At 39.2% G+C, this 22,851-nt stretch overlaps 1 protein-coding gene and 1 long non-coding RNA gene across 11 annotated transcripts in view; one reads left to right on the plus strand and one right to left on the minus strand.

Annotated features, from left to right (window-relative positions):
• The window catches only part of COL25A1 (collagen type XXV alpha 1 chain), a 300,658-nt gene extending 286,447 nt beyond the window's left edge, over window positions 1-14,211 (plus strand). For 6 of the 10 annotated variants that reach the window (XM_072036929.1, XM_072036928.1, XM_072036923.1 and 3 more), the window contains 6 exons: window positions 1,358-1,411; window positions 2,594-2,620; window positions 3,360-3,413; window positions 7,617-7,703; window positions 10,551-10,589; window positions 11,938-14,211. In XM_072036929.1, the coding sequence (XP_071893030.1) occupies window positions 1,358-1,411; window positions 2,594-2,620; window positions 3,360-3,413; window positions 7,617-7,703; window positions 10,551-10,589; window positions 11,938-11,973 (297 nt within the window). In that variant the 3' untranslated portion in view covers window positions 11,974-14,211. Of the gene's footprint in view, window positions 1-1,357; window positions 1,412-2,593; window positions 2,621-3,359; window positions 3,414-7,616; window positions 7,704-8,127; window positions 8,206-10,550; window positions 10,590-11,359 lie in introns of all 10 variants that reach the window. The other 4 variants (XM_027457462.3, XM_072036922.1, XM_072036925.1 and 1 more) reach the window with 3 other exon arrangements.
• Window positions 14,212-17,270: 3,059 nt separating this feature from the next.
• On the minus strand, window positions 17,271-22,839 carry LOC110352774 (uncharacterized). The gene is made up of 3 exons (XR_002402333.4): window positions 21,270-22,839; window positions 20,114-20,211; window positions 17,271-18,378 (listed from the first exon to the last, which is right to left on the minus strand). It is a non-coding gene; the product is annotated as an uncharacterized lncRNA (long non-coding RNA).
• Window positions 22,840-22,851: the final 12 nt, after the last annotated feature.

A 22,851-nucleotide genomic window follows, 5' to 3' on the forward strand; every position in this document is an offset into this window, starting at 1 on the left:
GCCTCCTATTGCTCTGCAAAGGCATCCAGCCTTAGTGCTGCTCAGAATCGGCTGGAGGTTAAAAGCATGAAAAAAAAATTAGGCATTACACATCTGATCTCCTCCTCTAAAGTAAGTATAGACAGCATCAATCTCCATAAAAATATAAAGTATCTAAAACAATCAAATGTTGGTTTCTCCGACCAGCTCCTTATTGTAGTGATTATTTAACAACTGGTTCAGACACTCGGTTTATTCTGGTGCCTACATTTTTGTATTATCTAGCCAATACAATCTAGATTTAGCAGCCAGTTTTTAGAGATGTGAGGGACTTGGCTGTGCAGATGGTCAGCACTATTAATTAGGCACATCTACATCACTGCCTTGTGCTTTTAAGAATAAAGAATAGAGTAATGAATTAATAATGAGTAGTAAATAACCTAGATTTTTAAAGGTCTTGTATACACGATTATCTCAAGAGCAAAAGCGAGGCAATTGCTAGGGTGGAGCACAGCACTTTGGTGTGACAGAAGCCTTGCACAAAAGCTTGTGGTGGGTTTTGTTAAGGAAGCAAGGCACACCCAGTGCTTACATGGGCTGATGTCAGCCAGCTCAGAAAGCTTTGCTCTATTGTCGATCAGAATGATCTATAGGAGAGCACAGATGATTAATGCTGGCAACTTGAAATCTGTCATCTTGAAACTTCATTTCATTTGGAAAAGTTTGGTCTATGTTATACCCCAAAATGTTTTTTGTAACATTCCTCTAGAAGCTGGAAAATCTTCCATGGATTTTAGTGCTGAATGAGGTCAAACTTCTGGAGTAGTCTACTTGTTTTTCCTGCACATCAATGCAGTTTTGATTTAATAAAACAATGTATTTGCATCTCTAATCTAGAATCCAATAGAGCAGTTAATAACACCACACGCTGAGTGGGATAATCTCCACAATGTCACTGGCAATAGCATTGCCTGATTAAATACAAGCTTTGATTGACATGTTATTTTTGCTCATCACTGTGTCAAATCTTAACTGCTGTGCTGGAGCTTGATGCAGTATTATTCCCAGTTTTCATTGGATTTTTACTGAGTTGAGTGTTGCAGCTGTTACAGGCTTAATATTGAAATCAGTGCAAATCATTTGGAAAAATATTTTCAGTCACTGACTCATTTGAAAACAAATATCTTGTACCCAGAAAGTCATTTTTCTTAGGAAGTAATATATGCCTCCTCCCTGCCCCCTGAATCATTTGCTGGATATTTTTAACTCAGAAAAATTGGGAATGCATAAACTTTAAGACAAAGAAAGCACTTTGTAGAGTCATTTCTGTATAACCTAGACAGTGTTTTTGTTTAGTTGTTCTGTAATCTTTTCTTAGGGTGAAAAGGGAACAGTAGGTGACCCTGGACCCAGAGGACCGTATGGTTTGCCTGTAAGTTGCATGTAGTTTGTACACATTGCTCTTTTCAACACTTCTTGATTAAACTGTGTGTTTTATGACTGCTTTTGACCTAGCAATACAACTAGTTGGAAAAGACAAACATAGATAATAATTCCTGACAATGCAAGATCACTGGCCTGTATTGCAGACTTTGATTCCTACTCAGGCATGCATGTCATTATGCAAAAGCAGTGAAACAGACCAGCCACAAAGCAGCAAGGGAAAAGAAAAAGAATTCTAAGTGTTCCTCTATCTGCAGCTTGTGGTCTTGGTTGTCAGGGTGCAAGAGTGGCAGGAGTTTGGGATGAAATGTGAAAAATGTGATTGTCTTAGGGTCCATAAGTTGTTCGGATTTCCTTTCTGCAAGACTCCTTTGCCATTGTATTTTTTTTAATTTTTTTTTTTTTGACACTTCAGAGACATCAGGTTTGTTTTCATTTCTGTGTGTTGTGCTCAGAAGCACTTTGAGAAGTCCACTGGTGGATCGTTCATGTGTGGAGATCATATACTTTAAACCGTTTCACTCCTGAAGTATGAGTAAGAACTTCCTTTGACTGAATGACCTCAGTAAGATCAGTGGGCTTCCTTTGCTGATGGTGGGGCCAGCTGTGTATACGTACATATTCTGTATGCTGACAGAAGCAAAGCTGCAGCAGTGTGCTGTGCCAACAGAACCAGCCTCTGAGAGAAACTTGCAGTGCTTCCATACCTTCTCCAGTCTAATCTGTTTGAGCCAAAATTAAGTCGAATACAGGCTTGTGATTTCATTGGATGCATTTAATTGGATCAGGAGTCAGTGACTAAGAGGCAGATTCAGACTCTGTGGAATGCTGGACTAACTTGCCGTGCATGTTTATTTGAGGGTCATTTTTGTGAGTTAAATTAGATATAACAACAAAAAATATATATATTTGTTTCCTCTTCTTGGGAACTATTTTTAGCCCACTCCTGGAACTTGCATACAATCAGCAGCAAAATTTTACAGTCAAGTTATCAGTTCCTGGAAATGTTAAACACTGATGGACATGTCCTTCACTAATTGCAGTGCTATGTGTACAGTCTTAGCAATGTGTGATACCACTGCACAGAGTGGACGCAGAAGTGGGGCGTTAAGTTGGCCTTTCAATATCAGAGCTTAGGGACACTAATGTAGTTTGTATGGTTCTTTGGCAGGGCAAAGATGGCGAGCCTGGCCTTGATGTAAGTAATATGTATGACCAATACACTCATGATGGTAGGTAAGCTTCTCTCAAGGAACAGCTTGCTGTGTGTAACACATTTGTTTCCATTTAGTGTGCATGCAGTACCTACAGAGAGTGTACTAAATGCTGCATTTGCTCTCTCCCTATGACAAAGAGAGCAAAGAACATGCAATGTACATCCCTTGTCTACCAGTCCCACCAGATATAGTGCTCAGTAATACAAGTAGTTGCTCCTTTGGAAGTTGATAGGCTGAAAAACTGCACTTGGTAAGAGAACACTTCCACCGTCAGACCTGTGGCTCGCTTGGAGCAGAGGAATGAGTCACTAACATTTAAGTAAATTTATCACTAATTAAAGAGAACGATTCCATAACTTCCAAGTGATGCATTTCAAAGTATAGGCCCTTTCTTTGGGTGCACGACTTGCTGAAAGCCTTTCTCTCCTGTCCTCCACCAAAATCCCTAATTTGGAGGAGTCTTTTCCAGAAGCTACATTTGCTGCATAGCATGGACTATTGCTATTTTGAGTGATATAATTTCTTTCTGTCACTGGCAAGGTGACTGCCAAACACCATGACTTGCTTCACATGCTCTCATGCATGCATGGGTATGCATACATCACATGTACATACAACGCATGTAGTGAAGTCACCTTTTTGTACAGTTTCCAAGAGTATTTGAAAGCTTAGCCTGCATGTGAGTAGAAGTCAACCTATCTTTGTCCCTTTTTTTTATAGGGTTTCCCTGGTCCTCGAGGAGAAAAGGGTGATATAGGAGAAAAGGGAGAAAAGGTGACCACAATGTTATTAACTGTTGTTTGATTCCTTAGCATAGCCAGTTCTGCTGTCCTTATTCGATGAATCGTCCCATTAAACCTGCTCTTTGTTTTTGCTGTGTGCCAAAAGGCAGCTCACAGATACATGTTAAACAAAATCCTGTCTTAGAATGACCATGAAAATTTATGCACAGAACTATCGCCATGTGCCAAAGCACAGTTTGTTTTTAGGCTTACTTTCTTCCATTGCTCCTGTGCTGGTTGAAAGTTCTTATCAGCCTGAAATTTTTAATGCTGCCCTCACTGACAGGAGTCATTTCAGTAGTATGGAAGACACTAGGTCTGAGCCTTGGCAGTATTTCAGTAACTTCTGACCCCAGCGTACTATGTCTGTACACACTACATATCCAATACCAAATGGCTAGGGACAGGGAATGTTTGAAAGTTTAATTTTTGGCAGTGGCTTCCTTATATTTAAGAGAAGTACTCAGTGATACCTGTGGATTGAAATTAAATCTTACACTACTCTTCTGGTAAACCAACCAGACAGTGAAATTAACAGAAACAGCCTAATGACATTTTGGCAGTCCACAGTGGCATGGAAATGTGTTCAGTACAGTGCAATTTAGGACTAAATACATGCAGAGCAAGCTTGTGAGCAAATCTCTGGTATTTCTAATCAACACAGAGCCCCCTTCTTAAGCTTCCTTCCAGTTGCTAAAACTTGGAATTTTTACTTATACCAAGCCCCTTAATCTAAAATTCCATTTACACAGCAGGTCATTTTCCTAGTCAGACAACTATTTTTGCCTAGCTGACACACACCAAGTTATACTCAGTCTACATCCCCTCCAGGAATCTTAGACAGGAAGCAGAGGAAAGAAGTCCTTGTGGCTGTTCTTCTCCCTCTCTTAATACCATCAGGTAAAACAGTTCCTAAAAAAGGCATCAGCGAGGATACTATGAAATGCGTCCGTCCCTTCTGTCCCCATTACACTGCTTCCTTGGAGCTCAGAGATCGCTGTAAGGTACTGGTCTTGGAGAACAACTGTTTCTTGTGCTCTATGAATTTTGTAAAGGCAGTGGCTGACCTGGCAAAGGAACCACAGTGAATGGTGAGCTGTTGCTTGCTGTCAAAGACTTTGGGTCTATCTGTCACAAATGAATCTCTTCCTTATACATTGTCAGAACATTCAAAAAATTAGAAGGCAAAGAAAAGTCTTTCTCAGTGAAAAGACAGGGAAGATTTAGCTGCAGCCTCTTAAAGAGAGCTTCCATTGCACACTTTTGACACGTTTTTGGCAGAAATGAAGGAATACTTTTGTCTGGCAAGTAAACATTTCACTAGAAACACCTTAGCTTAGCATCAGTAGTTCCTTTTCCAAATGGAAGGCTGACTCTCAAAAGACCCAAAGTAATACAAGTAATAAAAGCTTTCACTCTGATATATTTTTTCAGTTTTTCATTTTTTCCTTATATAAATTACTAATTATCTATGACTATATTGGTGTAACAAAACCTGATTCAGTTTACATGCTGAGGATCTAGCTCAAGATTTCTTGTTTTTTAAATACTGCTTACAATATTGGCTGTTATACTGACTTCAAACACGTTGAGATTAGCAAATTTCTAGTTAGGTAACTTAATTCAAGTTGCATCACAAAAAATCATGTCTTTACTAGCAAGCTGTTGAGAGGCAGCAACACTTGTTTTTTAACAGATATGCCTTGATAGGCAGCAAGTAAATAGTTACTTCAGAGACTGAATCCTAAACTGATTTTTATTTTAGCCTGTTGGTAGTTCTACAGTGAAACCAAGTCAGTGTTTGCATTATAATGTCTGCTTAACTTGGCTGTAAAAAAAAAAAAAAAAAAAAAGTTCCAACTGCAATTACTCATATAAAATTATAGTCCAGGAGTATTCAGCACAAAAGGATTTATACAACTGGTTTTGTATCTTTGAGGAAGGGCAAGAAGGAAATTTTTTTTGATTCTTCATGCTTCCAATCTCCTGTGGAGTCCAGGGTAAGGAAGTGAAGATTACTGCAGAAGAGCTCAGACCACGGAAAAACTAACAAAGTCTTCAGCAGTCTCAGACCACTCTCTATACAGATGATTGCTGCATTGGTTCAAATAGGACCATAAATTTGCCCTGTAAAACTGGAAGTTTAACTAGTCACCTGCTGACGTAACACAGCAAGTTAAAGAAATACAGATCCTAAAGACGTAAAAGAGAGTCAGAAATCAAACTGTACTGTCCGTTCTTACATTCATTTTTGGACTATGTCCATGCTATGTGCCAACCTCTACTCATGGTAAACATGTTTGTGTTACATCGAGCACAAATAACATGAGATTTGACCCTGAAACTGTTGGGCTTCTGTGCTATACTGTCGTGCTTGTAGGTTTAAGATGAAAGCTTATCCAACTTACAGTTCCTGACTTGTGACTTTTTTATTTATTTTTTTTTACATCAGTTTTCTAGTTTGGTACAGTATGTTAATGTTTGGGTTGCTTTTTTTCCTAAATACCATCCTGCAACTTTTTGGCACACAGAAAAGATAGACTAGGAACTTTGTTCCTATCGCATTATGAGTGTAGTATGCTTTGTTCATGGAATATATTTTTTTTCATTTGAATGTGCAAGTATGCTATGATGTAGAACGAATAATGTGATTTTATTATGTCCTATTTAAATATAATACAGCTTTTTATTATTATTATTGTTTGTATAAAAATTGTTTTCTCTGTTAATGAATTAAGTCTTTTTGTGCTGGTGTGGAACTAGTTAAACATCTGTTTGCTATGCTTCACCGAAACCCGTCTGCCTTTCCAAAGGAGCATTCCTTCCTTCTCCTTTTACCTTCATCCCTCACAATTCCTCTGTCTTTTTTACCCTTTTCCTCACAAATTAAATCCTCCCAGTAGCCACAACCTCGCTTGCTGGTTCTCCAATGTCATACTAATTTTCCTATGACTATTTTTCCCCATTTCTTTGTGATATTCCTGATTTACTCATCCTTCCTATCCTATTTTTTACAGTCCTAGCCCAATTTGTTTATTTTTTTTTAATGGAACCTTTTTTTGATTTTTGTGAAATTGAGAGCAAGCCTGAAACTCATTTACCATTGTGATCAACTGGTGTGAAATCAATTAGAAAATGAACTCTCCAAACATCTTACACTGCTTGAAGGTGGGGTTATCTTTGCAGGTACCTTTTTTGAGGGGATTTGACTAATTTCCATTAGTAATTAAAACAATAGAAGTTTTACATTTAAAAAGAAAACTCATTTCAAACACAAGGGACTGAGTACAGTAAAATAAGTAGACGAAACGTCTGCTGTAGAGAGAACATTTAAATGCAACCATTAAATAAAGATTGTGTAAAGATTAGGATATTTAAAGAAACAAAAGTAATTATCATTTTTGACAGGTTTATGGTATCAAGATATTATGAACTCATTGAAAGTGCCATAGCACCTCTCCATCAAGCAGTTTGGATGTTTTGATTCCTGTAATAGGGTTTGAAGTGAAGGGTCCCATTTTATTTGGAGTGGTACAATTGCACCCTCAGTGATGTCAGCCAGGTTTTAGTGGATTTTTTGTCCCAAACTCTTACCAGACTGCAGAAGGTCAACTCAGCAAAGAATGTGCTGGGCCAAATGCACCCTTGAAGCAAAACCATAGAGCCTGACAGAATTTTGCCAGAGACCGTCCACCCCTGCAAAGCATCCATCCCCCAAGTCTTTTTCAGAGAAACGATGCCAATGTACTCTGCTCTTGCAAAGTTGCTTCTGACTAGTGACAGATCTTCTGAGGAAGCTGCCAAACCCAGCTTGGCGTGCATGTGCACTTCAGAGCTGTCACTTACAGCAAATAGGAGACCTCTAATTTTGGACTATGGATTGGAGGGATTTGCAGATTTGCCTCTATCTCAAGAAATCAGTGATTTCAAGCCCTGTTGTAGGATTCAAAACATTCGTGATACTGATATAAGATACCAACACAAACTAATACCAACTGATTGCAGTTCTTGCTTGTGATCATATAATTTATTTTTCCACATAATGCACCATCCAAACCAGAACACAGTGGTAAGTGTCCTTTCAGCTCTCCATTGGCTTAAAAAAAAAAAAAAAATCCAAACTTTTAAACCAATCGTTCTTGATTTTTTTTCTAAAAGAATAAAACGTGTTTTATCCAAACCATTGTATCCACAGGGGGAAAAGGGAAAGAAAGGCAAAAAGGGGCCTAAAGGGGAGAAAGGAGAACAGGGTGCTCCTGGATTAGATGCACCTTGCCCATTGGTACGTTTCACTTGTGTATTGGACAGTCGATTGTCCTGCTGTAGACCGACGGAATAAGAAATGAGGGGAGAGGAACGAGCACCAGCTAGTGTGTCACTTGTTGCCCTTTGTTAATGCAGCCTTATCTCAAGATCTGGAAATTATGAAGCAGAGTTGGTATTTCTGCCTCCCAATTTAGTTTAAAGCACTTAAAGACTCAAGACTTTAGAAGAAGATTTGGTTGTTTCTTTCATTATTTTCTGCCAACCATTGAAAAAGAACCAAATTCAGTGTGTGCCAGAGTTAGTTCTCGCACAGATTGAAACCACACCACTGCTGTAAGCTTGCTCCTCTTGCCTCGCTATTGTTATTTGTTCACTCCAGCTAAGTCAATACCGAAGGCATTTCCTTGACAGTAACATTGCAAGTTAATCTTTACAAACAGGGATTCCGTGGAATTAAGGGGGAAAAAGGGGAGCCAGGCCAGCCTGGCCTGGATGGGCTGGATGCCCCTTGCCAATTGGTACAGTATTTCTCTTTCCTACCAACCCTGCATGTGGTTCCTTTGTTTGTAGTCAGCCATTCTCAATGTAAAGTAATGTTTTTTTCTGGGCTGACTTTACATTATTCACGTAACACATGCATGTGCATGAATAAACCAGCTGCTTCAGTGATCATAACTGTAATGAAAGAACACACATTTTTGTTGACACTTCAAACCTAACTCTCAGCAGTTTGCTCCCACATTACATGGCAATTTATAAGTTCGTGTCCTTCCTACATTTTCCCTGAGAACCGTTTGTTTGTTATTTTCCTCCCAAAATGCCTATTGCCTTACTTACCCTGAACCCAAGTCTTTGTATAGAACCCCAGCACAATCACCACTTCTAATCAAGTCTGATGACTTCTGTCTGCACTGGCTCACTTTTTCACCCTAGCACATCCCAGAGCTACTCTGCACCCTGGACTTCCTTTCAAATCCAAAAAGTCATGGGTGCATGTTTTCAGGATTTGGCCAAAATCATGTAAATGAGATTCATGTAAAGAATGAGATAAATATTGTTTCTGAAAATCAACTCATAGGTTTCCAGTAAGCAAAGCTGGAGCCTGCTCTCACAGACCCTACACAAACAAAAACTTTGGTGTCTGGTCTGTTCATCAAACAGTATTCAAAAAGATTTGGAAATGAAAAGCTTACCTGAAGTTTGTAAGAAGATAACAGTCTGCAGCCCAAACCCTCACTGTCTTTAACGCCTTCAATTTAATGGTCTCACCCTTGGAACTTACCTTCCTGGAATACACAGAACACTCCCCACTCTATGTTAGCATGAATTCAAGTTCCCACCTATACTAAAATTCTACTTGTTGACCCTCTCCCTTGTACCAATCTGGCAACACTGATTTAGTGGCAAAGTAAGTTTAAATTTTTTCCATTTAAAAATAAAACAAACAACCACCACCAACAAAAAACAGTACTACAAACACATTTTCTAAAGAAGTAAGGATGATTTTTTAATTGTTCACAGTAAAATCTGCATGTTCTGATATTGTTTGTTGGTTAAGCACGGTTCTCTAAGATGAATGTTAAATTAAGTAGAATTTATTTCAACTTATAGCACTCCTAATTTAAAGACAGTGGATTTTAATCTTAAATACGTAGTCCATTAAGATTAGTCCATAGCCCATTTTGTTTGCTTCCACTTAATGGTAACCATATCTCATATATTTTGTTGGGGATAATCAAGCATGCTTTTGTAATTTAAAAATATTTCTGTCTCTTTGTTATCATTTATATCTGGAGGTTCGCTAGCATTGTTGATGAATGAAAGTTATTTCATTCCTACGTAAATACCAGAATAAGCTGCTAAGCAAACAAGCATGGGTTCTTGCTTTAGGCAGTAGGCCATTCCCATCAGATTACATACAAGCATATACAAAAATGCTCATTAATCACTGTCTTCACATGTAAATCCATGTAAGAAGCATTACTATTCTTTAGTCTTAAAAAAAGAAAAGAACAAAAAAGTCAAGACCTGAACTTTTTTGCTGACTACGCGTAGTCTAGTGCCATGGTATGTGTTGAGTATGTAACTCTTTGATGGGTAGGCCCATTATAGCTATGTGACTTGGAATTAGTTCCATGAAAACCTGCTTAACCAAGGTCAAAAGCTGGATCTGATCTCTCTGTGTGTATAGTAATGTGTGAACATAGGGTGGTGACAGAAAATAAATGGTATGACACTAGCATAAGAAGGAATTAGATGGGCGTACTGTCCAAGCGATGGCATAACGCTGATGGACTGCCCTGTTCTCAGCACTGTTCTCTTCTGCTTTGTCACTCGGAACTGTGTTCAGGGTATTAAGACTTTGCTGCTTCATTCAAAAGCCAAGAATGAAAGAGAACAGAAAAGATCATCACTGAATTTGAGTCTTGTTATCTTGTCACTGGATTAACTTTGTACTAGGGCCCCTTAAAATGCAATACCCTCCAGATAAAAGTGATAATATTTTTTTTTTTTTGCTTATTGATCTTGTACATTCAACTACAGATTGTTGTGAATGACAGATTATATTAAAAAAAAAAAAAAAAAAAAAAAAGTAGCCTAAGCTCTAACAGCAATGGGAAAGTGATTAAGATGCGATTAGATATACAGTTGTAATGATTTAGGAAAATACATCTTTATAGCAGAGAGGTGTGTATGTACTTGCAGTTCACCTTGAGAACAAGAGAGATTAAGTTAGGAACTGGTAGCTACCTATGAGATAAAAAGGCAAAGCTGCTTCAGCTGTTCTAAACAGATACAGATGGAAGGCTATGCTATCAGATCTAACTATGCTCTTTTTATTTTTCTCCTCCCTTTGAAACAGGGTCCTGATGGATTACCCATGCCTGGCTGTTGGCAAAAGGTAGGATGGGCAGAGCTTTTCTTCCCAGGGGCAGTACGCCCTTGGCACACAGAAAACCTGAACAGTCATCCTGAACAACACGTTAGAGCCTTTTAGACATCTTGATGTATGCAGCAATGCAAAATAAGATCTTTCCATGACAGTAGTTGGTGTGATTAGATTACAATGTATGTAGAATAATTAATTGAGGCAGTATTTTAGAAACAGTTGGTATTAGATTTCTAGGAAGTCCAAAACTTGACTCTTCTATATGAAGAGACACACATCCTTCAGTTTCTGCACATGGTAACTGCTTGTGGAAAGGATATTTTTACCAAGTACTGATACTGATCTATTATGGTGCTACTTTCCTGGGATATATCAAAAATGGTGCGTCGTGCCCATTTCTGCCTTACCTTTCTGTTCACCACGTTCTCCTGATTGTTGTGTTTTATACTAATATTAATTATATAATTAATAATATTACCTTTATACTAATATTAATGTCAGTGGCATCGTTATTTTAATGAAGATTTAACCTGGGCAGTGCTAGATTTAAAAGCATAGTGTTCAGAGTAAAGCTGTAGGTGGGGTGATACTGGGTATACAATACACAAGAAAAAAATAAAGCGTAAGTGAAATCCTGGATACATTTGTCTCTGAAGAGTAGCTGGTGCTAAAGAAATAAATGATGTGTATTTGCAATTGTGCCATATCTATGTATTTGGAATAGAAGTCTGAAATACCGATTTACTAACCTGATCAATCTGTATCTCTTTTTGTCTCTGCAGTGATGAATCTAACCTTGCAAGCATGAAGTTGTGTATATAGTGCTCCACTTTTTGTATTTATAGTTGAAAACTGAACATTTGATTTTACAAGTCTGAGAGATGTTTACATGTAGCTGCTTCTACCTGTTTGCTATAGTCCATGTGTACATCTTTTTTCACTTACATCTGCAGTTAGATGGTATAAAACTGCAGGATAAACCTGCAAAGATTCTCTCTCTAGAGATACCTATACAGTGATCAATAATAGAAATCTGATTATTTCTGTAAATTCTTACATTTTGGCTTGTGGACCTGCATGGACAATGAGTGCCATGAACTAGTTTACAAGAAATTGTGACCAAATAAGAGCTAAATGCTATGAAATGTACTGTACCAGCTGCCATTGGAGTTTACTGACTTGGCTTTCATGTCCATCTTACACACTTCACTGAACCATGCCACTGCATCTGCTTGTACAGACTAAAAGCATGAGTTTGTGTGCCAAACCTGCTTGTTGTGTGATCACGTCACATGCTAAATGGCTGCTCACGGTGACCTTTGATTCCAGCTTCTGAATTGTTTCCTTTTGTCATCTCAAGGGAGTCACACCATGGCTTATTGCTAAAAAGAGATAAAGCAGAGGAGGATAGAAAGAGGCCTTGAATTTTTGGGGAACACAGTTCCAGCTGCAGGTGGATGGCTTCCAGTCTTGCGGGTCACCTAGCCCGTTTGATCAAAGAGGGTCCCGCCTGTTAATCAGCATCGGTTTGCCTTGCACTGCTCGCGGTCATGAAGACATTGGCGATAGGCCCTGATGGGTGCTTAATCAAGAAGGAAAGAAGTTTGGAGAAGAAACCAGACTTCTCTGTGGGTTGTTTGAAAAGGTTACAGAGATGCTGTGGGGATCATTTGATGGCAGACACCGCCTGAGACCAGAAGCTTCTCAACCTTACTCAAAGATTGGCGCAGTATGTGCTCTGCGTATTGTATTTTGGGACTGCTGAAGGAAAAAGCATCCTTGAGACATGGATGAATCAGAACATCCTCCTTTGGAGGATAATGGAACTGACCAGATCCGTATGTACCATGGTGTGGTTTGCAGGTGATTCAATTTATATTACACAAAGCTAGCTGAACTTCCCTGCAGAATTTTGGAAGCTATGATTAGCTTTGGTTCACTTTCCTGTAACAGTTGACATAAAGGATACATTTTGATAATCTATTCAACATTTGTGGTCATGGCATTGAAGAAAATGCTTCAAGTCACATTTTCATCTTGTTTCAGTATTAACAGTTTTTCTTTTACAGTCTTTGAAGCCTTTAAATCTAAGAAAAAAGAGTTTATTTTTATGTTTCACAGGCTGACTTACCTTGTTCTTTTTCTGCTGTTGCGGTGACCTTAGTGGACATTATTACCCATCAAAGATTGGAGAGAAATAAGTCTGTGCGATTACCACTGCCCACTTGTCATCACACTACACTGTTACAGGTGTGGTTATTTCTCCATTTCTGTTGACTAGGTTTCTACAGAAACATTGGCAAAGCTTTTCTTCTCCATCTTTTTATTACTAGAGATACTAAATACATGCACATTTGTAGTTTTTGCCACAAGGTATTTTTTTCCAGTTTTGAGTCTTCATATGGTGCACTGTTGTTAGTTGGAGAGACTAGTTTCAGAGATGGTGCCATGTTTGGCAGATGGAAATTCTTTTTATATCACTTCGGTTCCTAGTATGTAGCAGGATGATCATAAGCTTTTTTAGTTACTTTTCTGAGAGTTGTCTTTCATATGTAGACCAAAACTAAAGTTGACAAAGGCAGCCTGTCTCCATCCATGTGTGGGTATTGTGCCCTTCTTGGAATGCACATTTTTCCTTGTTCAGTCATTTCATGTGAAGATGGGGACCTGTTGTGGTTGCACTTTTCATATTGCTTTGTGATATCAGATAAATATATACAACTATAATACTGTCTTTCACTTTGCTAAATCTTTAGTGCCATTTTGGTGTATAAGAGACAGAAACAGCTTTACTTGGAGGGAATCTTCCACAGATTTTCAAAACTAAAATTTGTTTTAGTGGACTCCATCTAATAGTACCGTACTAACAAAAACAAAATTCCAACCATATGTATTTAAATATACACGATATACATATTTATCACTCAATTCCATCCTTCCAACAATAAGATGTAGAGAAATGTTCACAAGCATGAAGAAAAATACTTTTCTTTGCTTGAATTTTCAGAAATGCAACTATCAACCTACTTGAATAATTACACTTACAATAATAAAGGCCTTTGCGTGGCATAGACTTGTGTTAATAGTTAGAGTGCTACAGCACTAATGTGACTGAAGGACTTTCCAGAAAGGGGACAAGAGGAGCATCACATAAGCCCTCTGACTTGCCAGTTTGCTTCTGCTTGTTTAAGAAGCTCCATCTCAAAAAAAAACAACACGCTGAGGAGCCAGCTGCCCTCCTCATAGAAAGCAGTTCCTCATCCCTACGCCCTGACTTGGCGCAGTTTAGCTGGGTATGTTGGAGATGTGAAGACTAGTGGTCGCTTGTTTTTATAAAACATTACATACTGGCAATTATACAGTAAGGTTAGATTTTATTTTTTTTAATGTCCTTCAGAGTGTTCAAATGCAAAACGCACTGGGATGTTTGTTATTTGACTAGACATCATTTGGAGATGCCATAATGAGTGTGTCCACAAACACTACTCGTTTTAGCAAACAGCGACAACATAAAGAGCTATTAAAGGCATGCTCTCATTAGCACTTTGACATTTCTTTAATTTTTTATCTATATTTTTAAACTGTCCTGACAGCATCCATTTCTATATGCCTCAATAAAGCTAGAAGAACCTTGGTTCATCGTTTCTTCATTCAGGAACTAAGTTTCATAGACACTACTGTTAAACATTACTCAAAAATCAATTTTCACTGAAATCTCTTACAGTGAGACCCCACTGAAGAAACAGTTTAGCACCTTTATTCACTTTCTTTTCTGTCCTGCAAAATAATTTCTTTCTTTAACTCCTGCCAGGTAGGAATACTGTTTCTTCGTTTGTTTGTTTGTTTTGGAGTTTTTTTCTTTTTTATTTTTTTTCATAATAATCTAATTTAACTTTTCCTAAACCTTTCATTGTTCACTTTCACGGAAGACTCATTCCATTTAAAAGGCCATGGTGAACAGCAGATAATTTAATTTGAAAGGTAAAACTACATAGATTTAACATTAATATTTGCATAAAATATTTGCATTTAAAGATTTACTTGAAACGAAGCCTAATGGTATCTAGAAAAGTTGTATATTCAGTACAAGAAAAAAAAATATGTTGTGTTTAATATTTCCTCAAGAGAAAGCACCCTATGAAGACTTGCATCATGTTTATTTTGTTTAAAAAGCAACTGCTTTTGGTGCTAGTATATCGTTTTTTCTTTTGATGGCAAAGCTACAGTTTGAACCACCTGTGTGTTCTTATATCTTTTAGTAGCATTCCTCCAAACAGATAATGATTTTCTTTGCTTAGTTTGTGACAGGAACAAACTGTTCCCCTACCAGTCTTTTCAGTTATAGAAATGTGTACTGGTGTTTGTCTACACCGTTTCTATATCCCTGACCTTTTCAGGTATGATTAATTCTTTTTATTTGAGAGTTTTCAGTATTTGTTTCATAAAAAGTTTTGTAAGCATCTGTTACTTGAGTGTGTTATAGCCACATTGTGCAGAAGTCCTGCTACAGAAGCAGTAAGTCTTTTAAGCACTGTATGGAATATGTCTGACATACGTGGTCCTTGTCTTCATATTCATAGGTTAGTGTGGGGAATCTTTCTTTTTCAGGATGTTTTGGACACCTTTTTTATTTCCCCTGAGGTAAAGCATGAAATGTTAATTCATGGAACAAGTATACAATGTATTTTTTGATTTATATTTTTATTTATTGCTGATTTTGATGTCATGTTCTGGTAGTGTACTAAGGCAGAATGATGCTCTTCATCCAGCTGTTTATATATTCTTTTTGTCTACCGTTTAAGTATTATGAACAAGTTTCAAAATAACCCAATCAGTATACCTGCGCGCACGTAAAGCATACAGTTCAAAAAGGGATTATTCATGTAGTTAGCATTGGATCCATTAAGCATTACAGTTGTGGATGGATGCATGTGGGTATTAGTTACTCAGTTACGCCATTGGAGGAGACGACACAACCCCAAATGAGGCGAGCAGTCCTTGGGTCCACGTGAGAAGGACCTGGGTATTGTTTAGTAACAAGGGGAATATTATTGGCTTCAGCAGCGGTGTTTCTAAACATCACTGGCTGCCTAAATCAGGCAAAAACACTCACTACAGTGAGTAAAAGCTGCAGCGATGCTTCCAGTCTCTCGAATGTGATAAAAATGTTGGAAAACATGCAGAAGTTGGCCTTTCCTTTCAAATTTCCTGATCGCTGCTACTTGACCACCTTAAATTTAATTTTTAATTCTCTGTATTTTACCTAAAGAGAGACCTAAATTTTCACACTAAAGTCACACACGATACCAATATCAGCAACAACAGCGGTCAAAAAAGAGTCTGATTTTTAGCCATTGCAGAATAATATTCAATTTCAGTGACCAGAATGAAGACTAACACCTGTGGTTTTTGGGTTTTGTTGTTGTTTTGTTAGTTGTTGTTTTTTTTTCTCCTTTCCGCAACTTGCTTTTGTGGATCTGAATGTTTCTGCAATGTACAAATGAAAATTTTCTTGCACCCTCTGTTATTGCAGTATTTTACATGGTGGTTGGATTCATTAAATGATGTTAGAAACAAGTGCCTGCCACCATCATTTCTGATAGATTTTTTAAAAGATACTCCACAAAACAAGTGGAGTTTGTATTTAAAAACAAAGAAGGAGAAAATAAAAGAAAAAGAAAAAAAAAAAGGGGGAGGGAAGGAGTTGGAGGGTTGTTTTTGTTTCATTATATTTTTAAAATGCATCCAATTATCAATGCTGCTTGGAAATTTAATTTTCTTTGGAAAACAGGGGGCCTTAACTTAACCTGGGACCGTTAGTGTTTTACTTGTTTCTATTTAAAAAAGAAATTGTATGAATTTCCCAGATACCATTGGTACTTGCACACTTCTCTGAAGTATTATGAAGAGTTGGGTTGGTGGAAGAATGTTTTACATATTGTTAACATACATGTGGATATTCTTATATTATTGTACATGTTTGGGAAAATATCACACAACTTTAAAAATGTTACTAAGATGTATGTATCTGACTTTTTCCTTTGGAAAATATTATATATTTTTATTTGTATTTTTTACTTTTTTAAGTTCATCTATATGTGCAGTTATTTTTGTATTGCAAGTGGTCTCATAATTGCAGTAGAGGAGATAAAAGTACAAAGAAAAGTAATTTGGCAAGGATTACACTGCTTTGGGGGAAAAAAACACATGGGTCAGTATCATATTATCAATCCTAGAAATATTCTGAGTGTTTTAGCACTGTAAATATGTCACGAGACCTCTTTTCATGAATAGTGTAAAGAATTGCGAGGTTTTAATCACCCATTTTAATTTGTTATTAATTACCACTTTTTTGTGGCCTCTGGTCCTGACTTAATTGAACCTGATCAAACAGCATGCTTTTTTTTTTGTTTTTATTAAAATTTCTCCTTGTTTTTCAGTTGAATACTGTTTTGTTTTCTTTCGGTTTTGTACTTCATGTTTTTTCTTTTTTGTTTGTTTGTTTCTTGCTTGTGAGAAGTTGATCTTCAGAATTATTTTTACACTATTTATGATTTATTTTCATAATGTAAAAAGTGTGTAATTATTAAAATATCAATCCAACTGTTGGTGCTGATTTGCATAGTTATAAAGTTCTTAGTGTTGGTGCAAAGAAATTGCTCTGGTCTGTCTGGATTGGAAAAAGCTCGTGCTGTGTGGTGCTCATTTGCATTTTAAAATCTAGTATGGGTCACGTCAGTCAGCATTCACAGTGCCACAAAAATCGGGGCCTTTGCAATATGCTGCATTTTCCCACAGTGCACAATTAAAAACAAAACAAACAAACAAACTTGCTCTTCCTATTCTTAATACACCTTTTCCCTTCAAAGTCAAGTCCATTTGGTCACCTTTTTTGAAGAGGCAGAAAAAATTACAGATATCCACAAGTTAAATAAGGAAAAGTAGAAGCTTTGTTGCAAACCTTAGAGCACCTCCTCACTCTGGAAAAGCTGCAGGGGTCTACATATCTGAAATTGAAACTATTGCTTACGCAAGTCTGCAGGCACCCTAGGATCCAAAGAAATAAAGCTGAAAATCACCCTTTCTATAAGAGTGATGTTAAAAAATAAACCTGGACTGTTTCTTGTCCCACAAAAGGACAGTGTCACGACCAATGGTACAAACTAGAGGTCTGCTTTTTACTGTAAATCTGCTTTGTCCAAAAAAAGACGAAGCATAAGAATTATTACAAAATAGTATATTTTCAAAAGTGCCCTGTTCTCAGAAGACACATTTTTGCAGGAGTCTCCTTGAACAAAGGACTTTTTTGGAAGAACAAAACTTTGGGCAGTGGCTGTAATCTCTTCAAAGCATTGTTTAAATGTTTGTGTTTTCTAAGTCCCAAAATATTTCAGACAAACAAAACACTCCCCATTTTTCCCCCATCCTTCACCTCAAAAATGTATTCACTCTAGGCTAAAAGAAGAGACCGTGGGGTTTTGACCTCTACTCTTAACTCTCAGTAATCTCCGTAAGTGTATGTTAATCGTGTCTAGCTCTGTTTTAGACTCCTAGAAGTACTAAAAATAGTTTTGCTCCATTTCCCAGAGAAGGAATTTATAGCACACAGCTTAACTTGCCCAGTGTCACCGAAGAAGTGCCCTGCAAAGCCAATAGCAGGCGCTGCTCCCTAGGGCTGCCGGCGCTGGCTGTGACCTGGCTTCTCCTGTGGTGACTCTTGGCCTCTTCTTTCTGCTACCTTTCTTGTTTCTTCTCCTTTTGTAGAGGACAAAGAGTGGTTCTCGATACTGCTGCAGCTGTACTGTCAAGAAACAAGCAAAAAGCGTGTTTTACGTGGTTTTGTTTTGTTTTGTCTGTCACTGTTTTTCCCCTTTAGCTGCAGCTGGCTGAAGCATGCTAAACCGGAGCTATGCTGGCTGCCTTTCCTGAGACTACACGTCGTCTTAGGGACCATTAAACTCATGAATCCTCCAACGAGGGAAGGAACTGGCAGTGTCTGTAAGACTGTGGCCCATAGGCCATTCTCCTTTGATGAAGGGGATGCAGCTTTTTGGGGTTCCTGGGCACCTCCTCCTGGATCTGGAGGCTGCCCTGGGCCTGCCCCTGCTGGGCAGATGTGTTGGGTGGGTGTCCTCTGTCAGGGGCTTGTTCTTTCAGAAATAAGCCCAAAATTGTCCTGCCTTCAGCAATGCCACTTTTGCCTAGCATCACTTTGTTAGCATGGGGTCAACCGTTTGGGACATTTCCAGCTTTTTTTTTTGTTATTTCCTCCTAAGCACACAGCTTCATTACTAATGTAGTAACAAACAGTGGGCTCTGGCTGCTGCTAGCACTCGGTGCTTTTCCCATTCTGTGATTTTACTGCCTCCTAGTTATCTTTCAATATCAGGGTCCCTCTGAAGTGACATTTTAGTTAAGCAGTCTACTATAGACCTCTCACCCTACTGCACTAATGGGACGTTGGCTTTCCTCTGGAGGTCAGTCCTATCCAGGTACCTTCTTCATAATTTTGTGACATCCTGAGGCATTTCTAGGGCTGCAAATGAAATAGCAGCTCATTTATTAATTTAAACGAATATTATATTAAATATAATAATATTTAAATAAATTAATAGATATTCAAATAAATTCATATTTAAATAATAAACATTAATTTATTATTATTTAAATGAAATACCTCTCATTTATTTAATGGATCTCTTAGTTAAATACTTAAAGGCCATCGCTTACATCCATCCCTGCTTTGTGGACTTACTAAACCTGCTAATCTTTACCCATTTAACAAGGAGTCTGTGGAGATCAGAAGAATGCAACAAAAGCAGGCTTTTATATACTCACCCCATGCAACTTCACCTAGTGGTTCGATTCTAATAGCCACCCAAAAATAATTGTTAGCAGAATAAAAGAACACAACAAAACAAGGAGATGACAAAACATTCGTGTTCCAGCAAGTAGTAACAGCCACACCCAAATACATGCGAAAAATAAAACAAGGGAATGTCAGAACATTCATTTTCCCACAAACAGGCAGTCTGTCTTCCCAGGGTTGCTAAATCATCTCCTTTTTTGTTGAGTTCTGCTGCTTCCCAGTCTGAGCGCTCACAGGATGTTCTCCCTCTCCCTTTTCCTGGCTGCAGGAGAAAAATGCAGTGCTTCTAAACGTTTGCTCGAAACTCAGAACTTGGATTCTCTGTTTATGTGTGTACACATAGATGCATTTATCTAAGCATACAAATAAATACATGGACTGTATTCTGTATTTTTAGGAAAATACTGTACAAAACCTGCTCCGAGAGATCATGTTCTGCCAGTGCAGTTGTACTCAACGTGCTTTAATTTGTGTCTGAGGTCAGAGGTGGTCACAGCTCCTGTCACATCAACTAAGACTCAGGTTTTGACATATATATACGTCAAGATATAATGTTCAATAACCAATAAATATTCCTATTATTTTTGTATGTACAGATTACACCTTGACTGAATTTTCCATGTACCCACACCTAAACAAAGCAGTCATGAGTTCTTTCTAGCATTACCTTTTGTCTGGCTGGAATGAGAAGTACCCAGCATCTTTTTGTGCACTTGTAGGAACTCCCCTCTTTGTGGCATAGGAATTGTTGTGAAGTAATCTTATCTGGTAAAGATAAAATACATAGATATGGGGAAAACAAAACACAACAAACAAACAACAACAACAAAAAACCTCTCACTATTATCATATCATATCGTAGAATGGTTTGGGTTGGAAGGGACCTCAAAGACCATCTCGTTCCACCCCCCCTGCCATGGGCAGATGCCACCCACTAGATCACATTGCCCAAAGCCCCATTCAGCCTGTCCTTGAACACTTCCAGGGATGAGGCATCCACAGCTTCTCTTGGCTACCTGTTCCAGTGCCTCACCACCCTCATAGTCAAGAACTTCCTCATAACCTGTAATCTAAATGCCCCCTCTTTTAGTTTAAAGCCTCTCCCTGGAGCCTTCTCCATGCTGAACATCCCCAGCTCTCCCCAGCCCTGGATGCAGCATTCCAGGTGGGGCCTCACAAGGGCAGAGCAGAGGAGGACAATCACCTCATCACCTCCCTCCACCTGCTGCCTGCCCCTCTGTTGGTGCAGCCCAGGACACAGTTGGCCTTCTGGGCTGCAAGCACGCACTGCTGGCTCACGTCGAGCTTTTTGTTCACTAGATCCCCCAAGTCCTCTGCAGGGCTGCTCTCAATGGGTTCTTCTCCCAGACTGTGCTCATGTCTGGGATTGCCCACTTCTCAAGCCTGCCCAGGTTCCTTTGGATGGCATCCCTTCCTTCTGGTGTATCGACTGCACCAAATGGTCCACACTTCAAATCAATATCTCTCTGATTTAGAAATAAGGCTGTTGTGTGGGCTCATGTCAGAGGCCTTACGGAAGTCCAGGTAGGTGACATTGGTCAGTCTATTAGCTTGTGTGAATAAATTTGCCTTAAAAATTCTGGAACTGCAAGCACTACTGGCACAATCAGCACTGAAACAATTCACTACAAAAATTATTCAGGAGTCAGCAATCGTGGACATGGCTCTGAGAAGCTATGCTGCTGTGAAGCTTGGTGAGGTGAACAGCTGTGATGGGTTTGTTTCTCAGGACGCAACAGCAGCATGTTGATTGTCAGAGGTACGCTAACTCCTCCAACAGCAGATGGGTGGAAGGCACTTACTTCCTTGGAACTGATTGTAGTAACATTTGCTTGTTTTCATCCACCATGTAGGGAGACAGGCAAAAAATGAATTAAGATCTTCAGAGAGCAGTAATTCTATGTAAGAGGAACACAAAAACAGAAAATTGACAAGGTGCCAGAAAGTCCTGTCTCAGGGGGAAAAGACCTCCTCCTCTGCTCTACACATAGGATTTGGCAGGCACGTTCCTGCTGATAATATTGAAAGAATGTTCAAAACCCATGAGTCAAGAGGGAAGGATATTTTTCCTGATTTAAGTCCCATCCCATGACTCAAGGAACAGAGGCGCAGCCTGCCTCCTAACAAGCTATTTCACGTACCACTCTGAACTCTCCCAGTGAAGTTCAGTATTACGAACAAGCTTTGTTTGCTAAATCTGGAACAAAAAGTCCTGGTATAAGCAGGACTGGCTGCTGATGCATCTTTATAAAGGAGCGGAAGCACAGTAGCTTATATCTCACTGTGATCCAGGGTTTCTGAGAGACCAGGACTGGACAGGATGGTGTAAACAGCAGAAGTTTTTCAGCGTTAGCATTTCCTGCAGCCCTGGAAGAGGGACAAGGCTGTTCGCAGCACCAACAGAGGGCAGGGACACACACCGGGTGCTGGAGGCTCGTCTGTCCTTAAATGCCTTCTGACTCGCAGACTGCATGCTGTCAACAGTCAACAGGGAAACAGGGAAAACAGTGAAATGATGCCTGGGCTCGAGCTCTTCTGTGCATTATCTGTACAAAGGGATTGCAGTTAGGCACAGCATATAACGTACGCAACTTGAACTGCAACTACTCTGTGCTAATCATCATTTCCCAGCTTCCAGAGATGTAGGCAAAAAAGAAAAGCGTTACAGCACTCCTGACAGGCTCTAGTCCAGGCTCGATTTGGGCACCATCAGCTCTAAGTGCCTGTTCTTTTCATGAGAAGCTCCCTCAGTTGGTCTCTGCTGCACTTTTGTGCTGCTGGCTGGTGATGCCAGGATTCTGACAAAGCAGGGATGTGAAAGCTGTGGGGTTTCAAAACTGACATGGTCTGAAAAGCCAGGGCTCAGAAAAAAATGCCTGTAGGAAAAGGAATGCCAGCGCTCAACTACAGAAGCTGAAAGAAAGGTGGCTTATTTGGCAGAAAAGTAAGGAGGTGTGCTTCTTCACCTGAAAAACATGGGAAGAGGAGGAGGGGGTGAACCCACAACAGACAGGAGGAGAAGCCGAGGTGCGGGGCTGGCAGCTTGCCTTGCTGTTTGCAAAGGCGATGCCTCTTAACATCAGTGCCTGCTTTTCCTGGGGTGTTTGACATCCCATCAAAGGGTCACCAAGGGTATCCATGAAGAAATGCCTCCCTGAACCTACTCACGTCTGTGACTCTCACTAATTCGCCCTGCTTTCTGGGAATAGATATGTGGATACTGTATAGAGGTACACACGAACAGATCCTGGGAGACAGGGAGCCGAGCTGTGAAGACGCTGCTACAGCCATAACCTTACTTGAACCAAGTCCCTGGGGTCCCCCACCACGGCGTCTGCGATTTGGGAGCTGGAACGAGGGAGAGCAAGCGAGGGGAGGAGGCAT

This window comes from Anas platyrhynchos, chromosome 4, assembly GCF_047663525.1.
Source record: "Anas platyrhynchos isolate ZD024472 breed Pekin duck chromosome 4, IASCAAS_PekinDuck_T2T, whole genome shotgun sequence".
NCBI classification, from domain to species: Eukaryota; Metazoa; Chordata; class Aves; order Anseriformes; family Anatidae; genus Anas; species Anas platyrhynchos.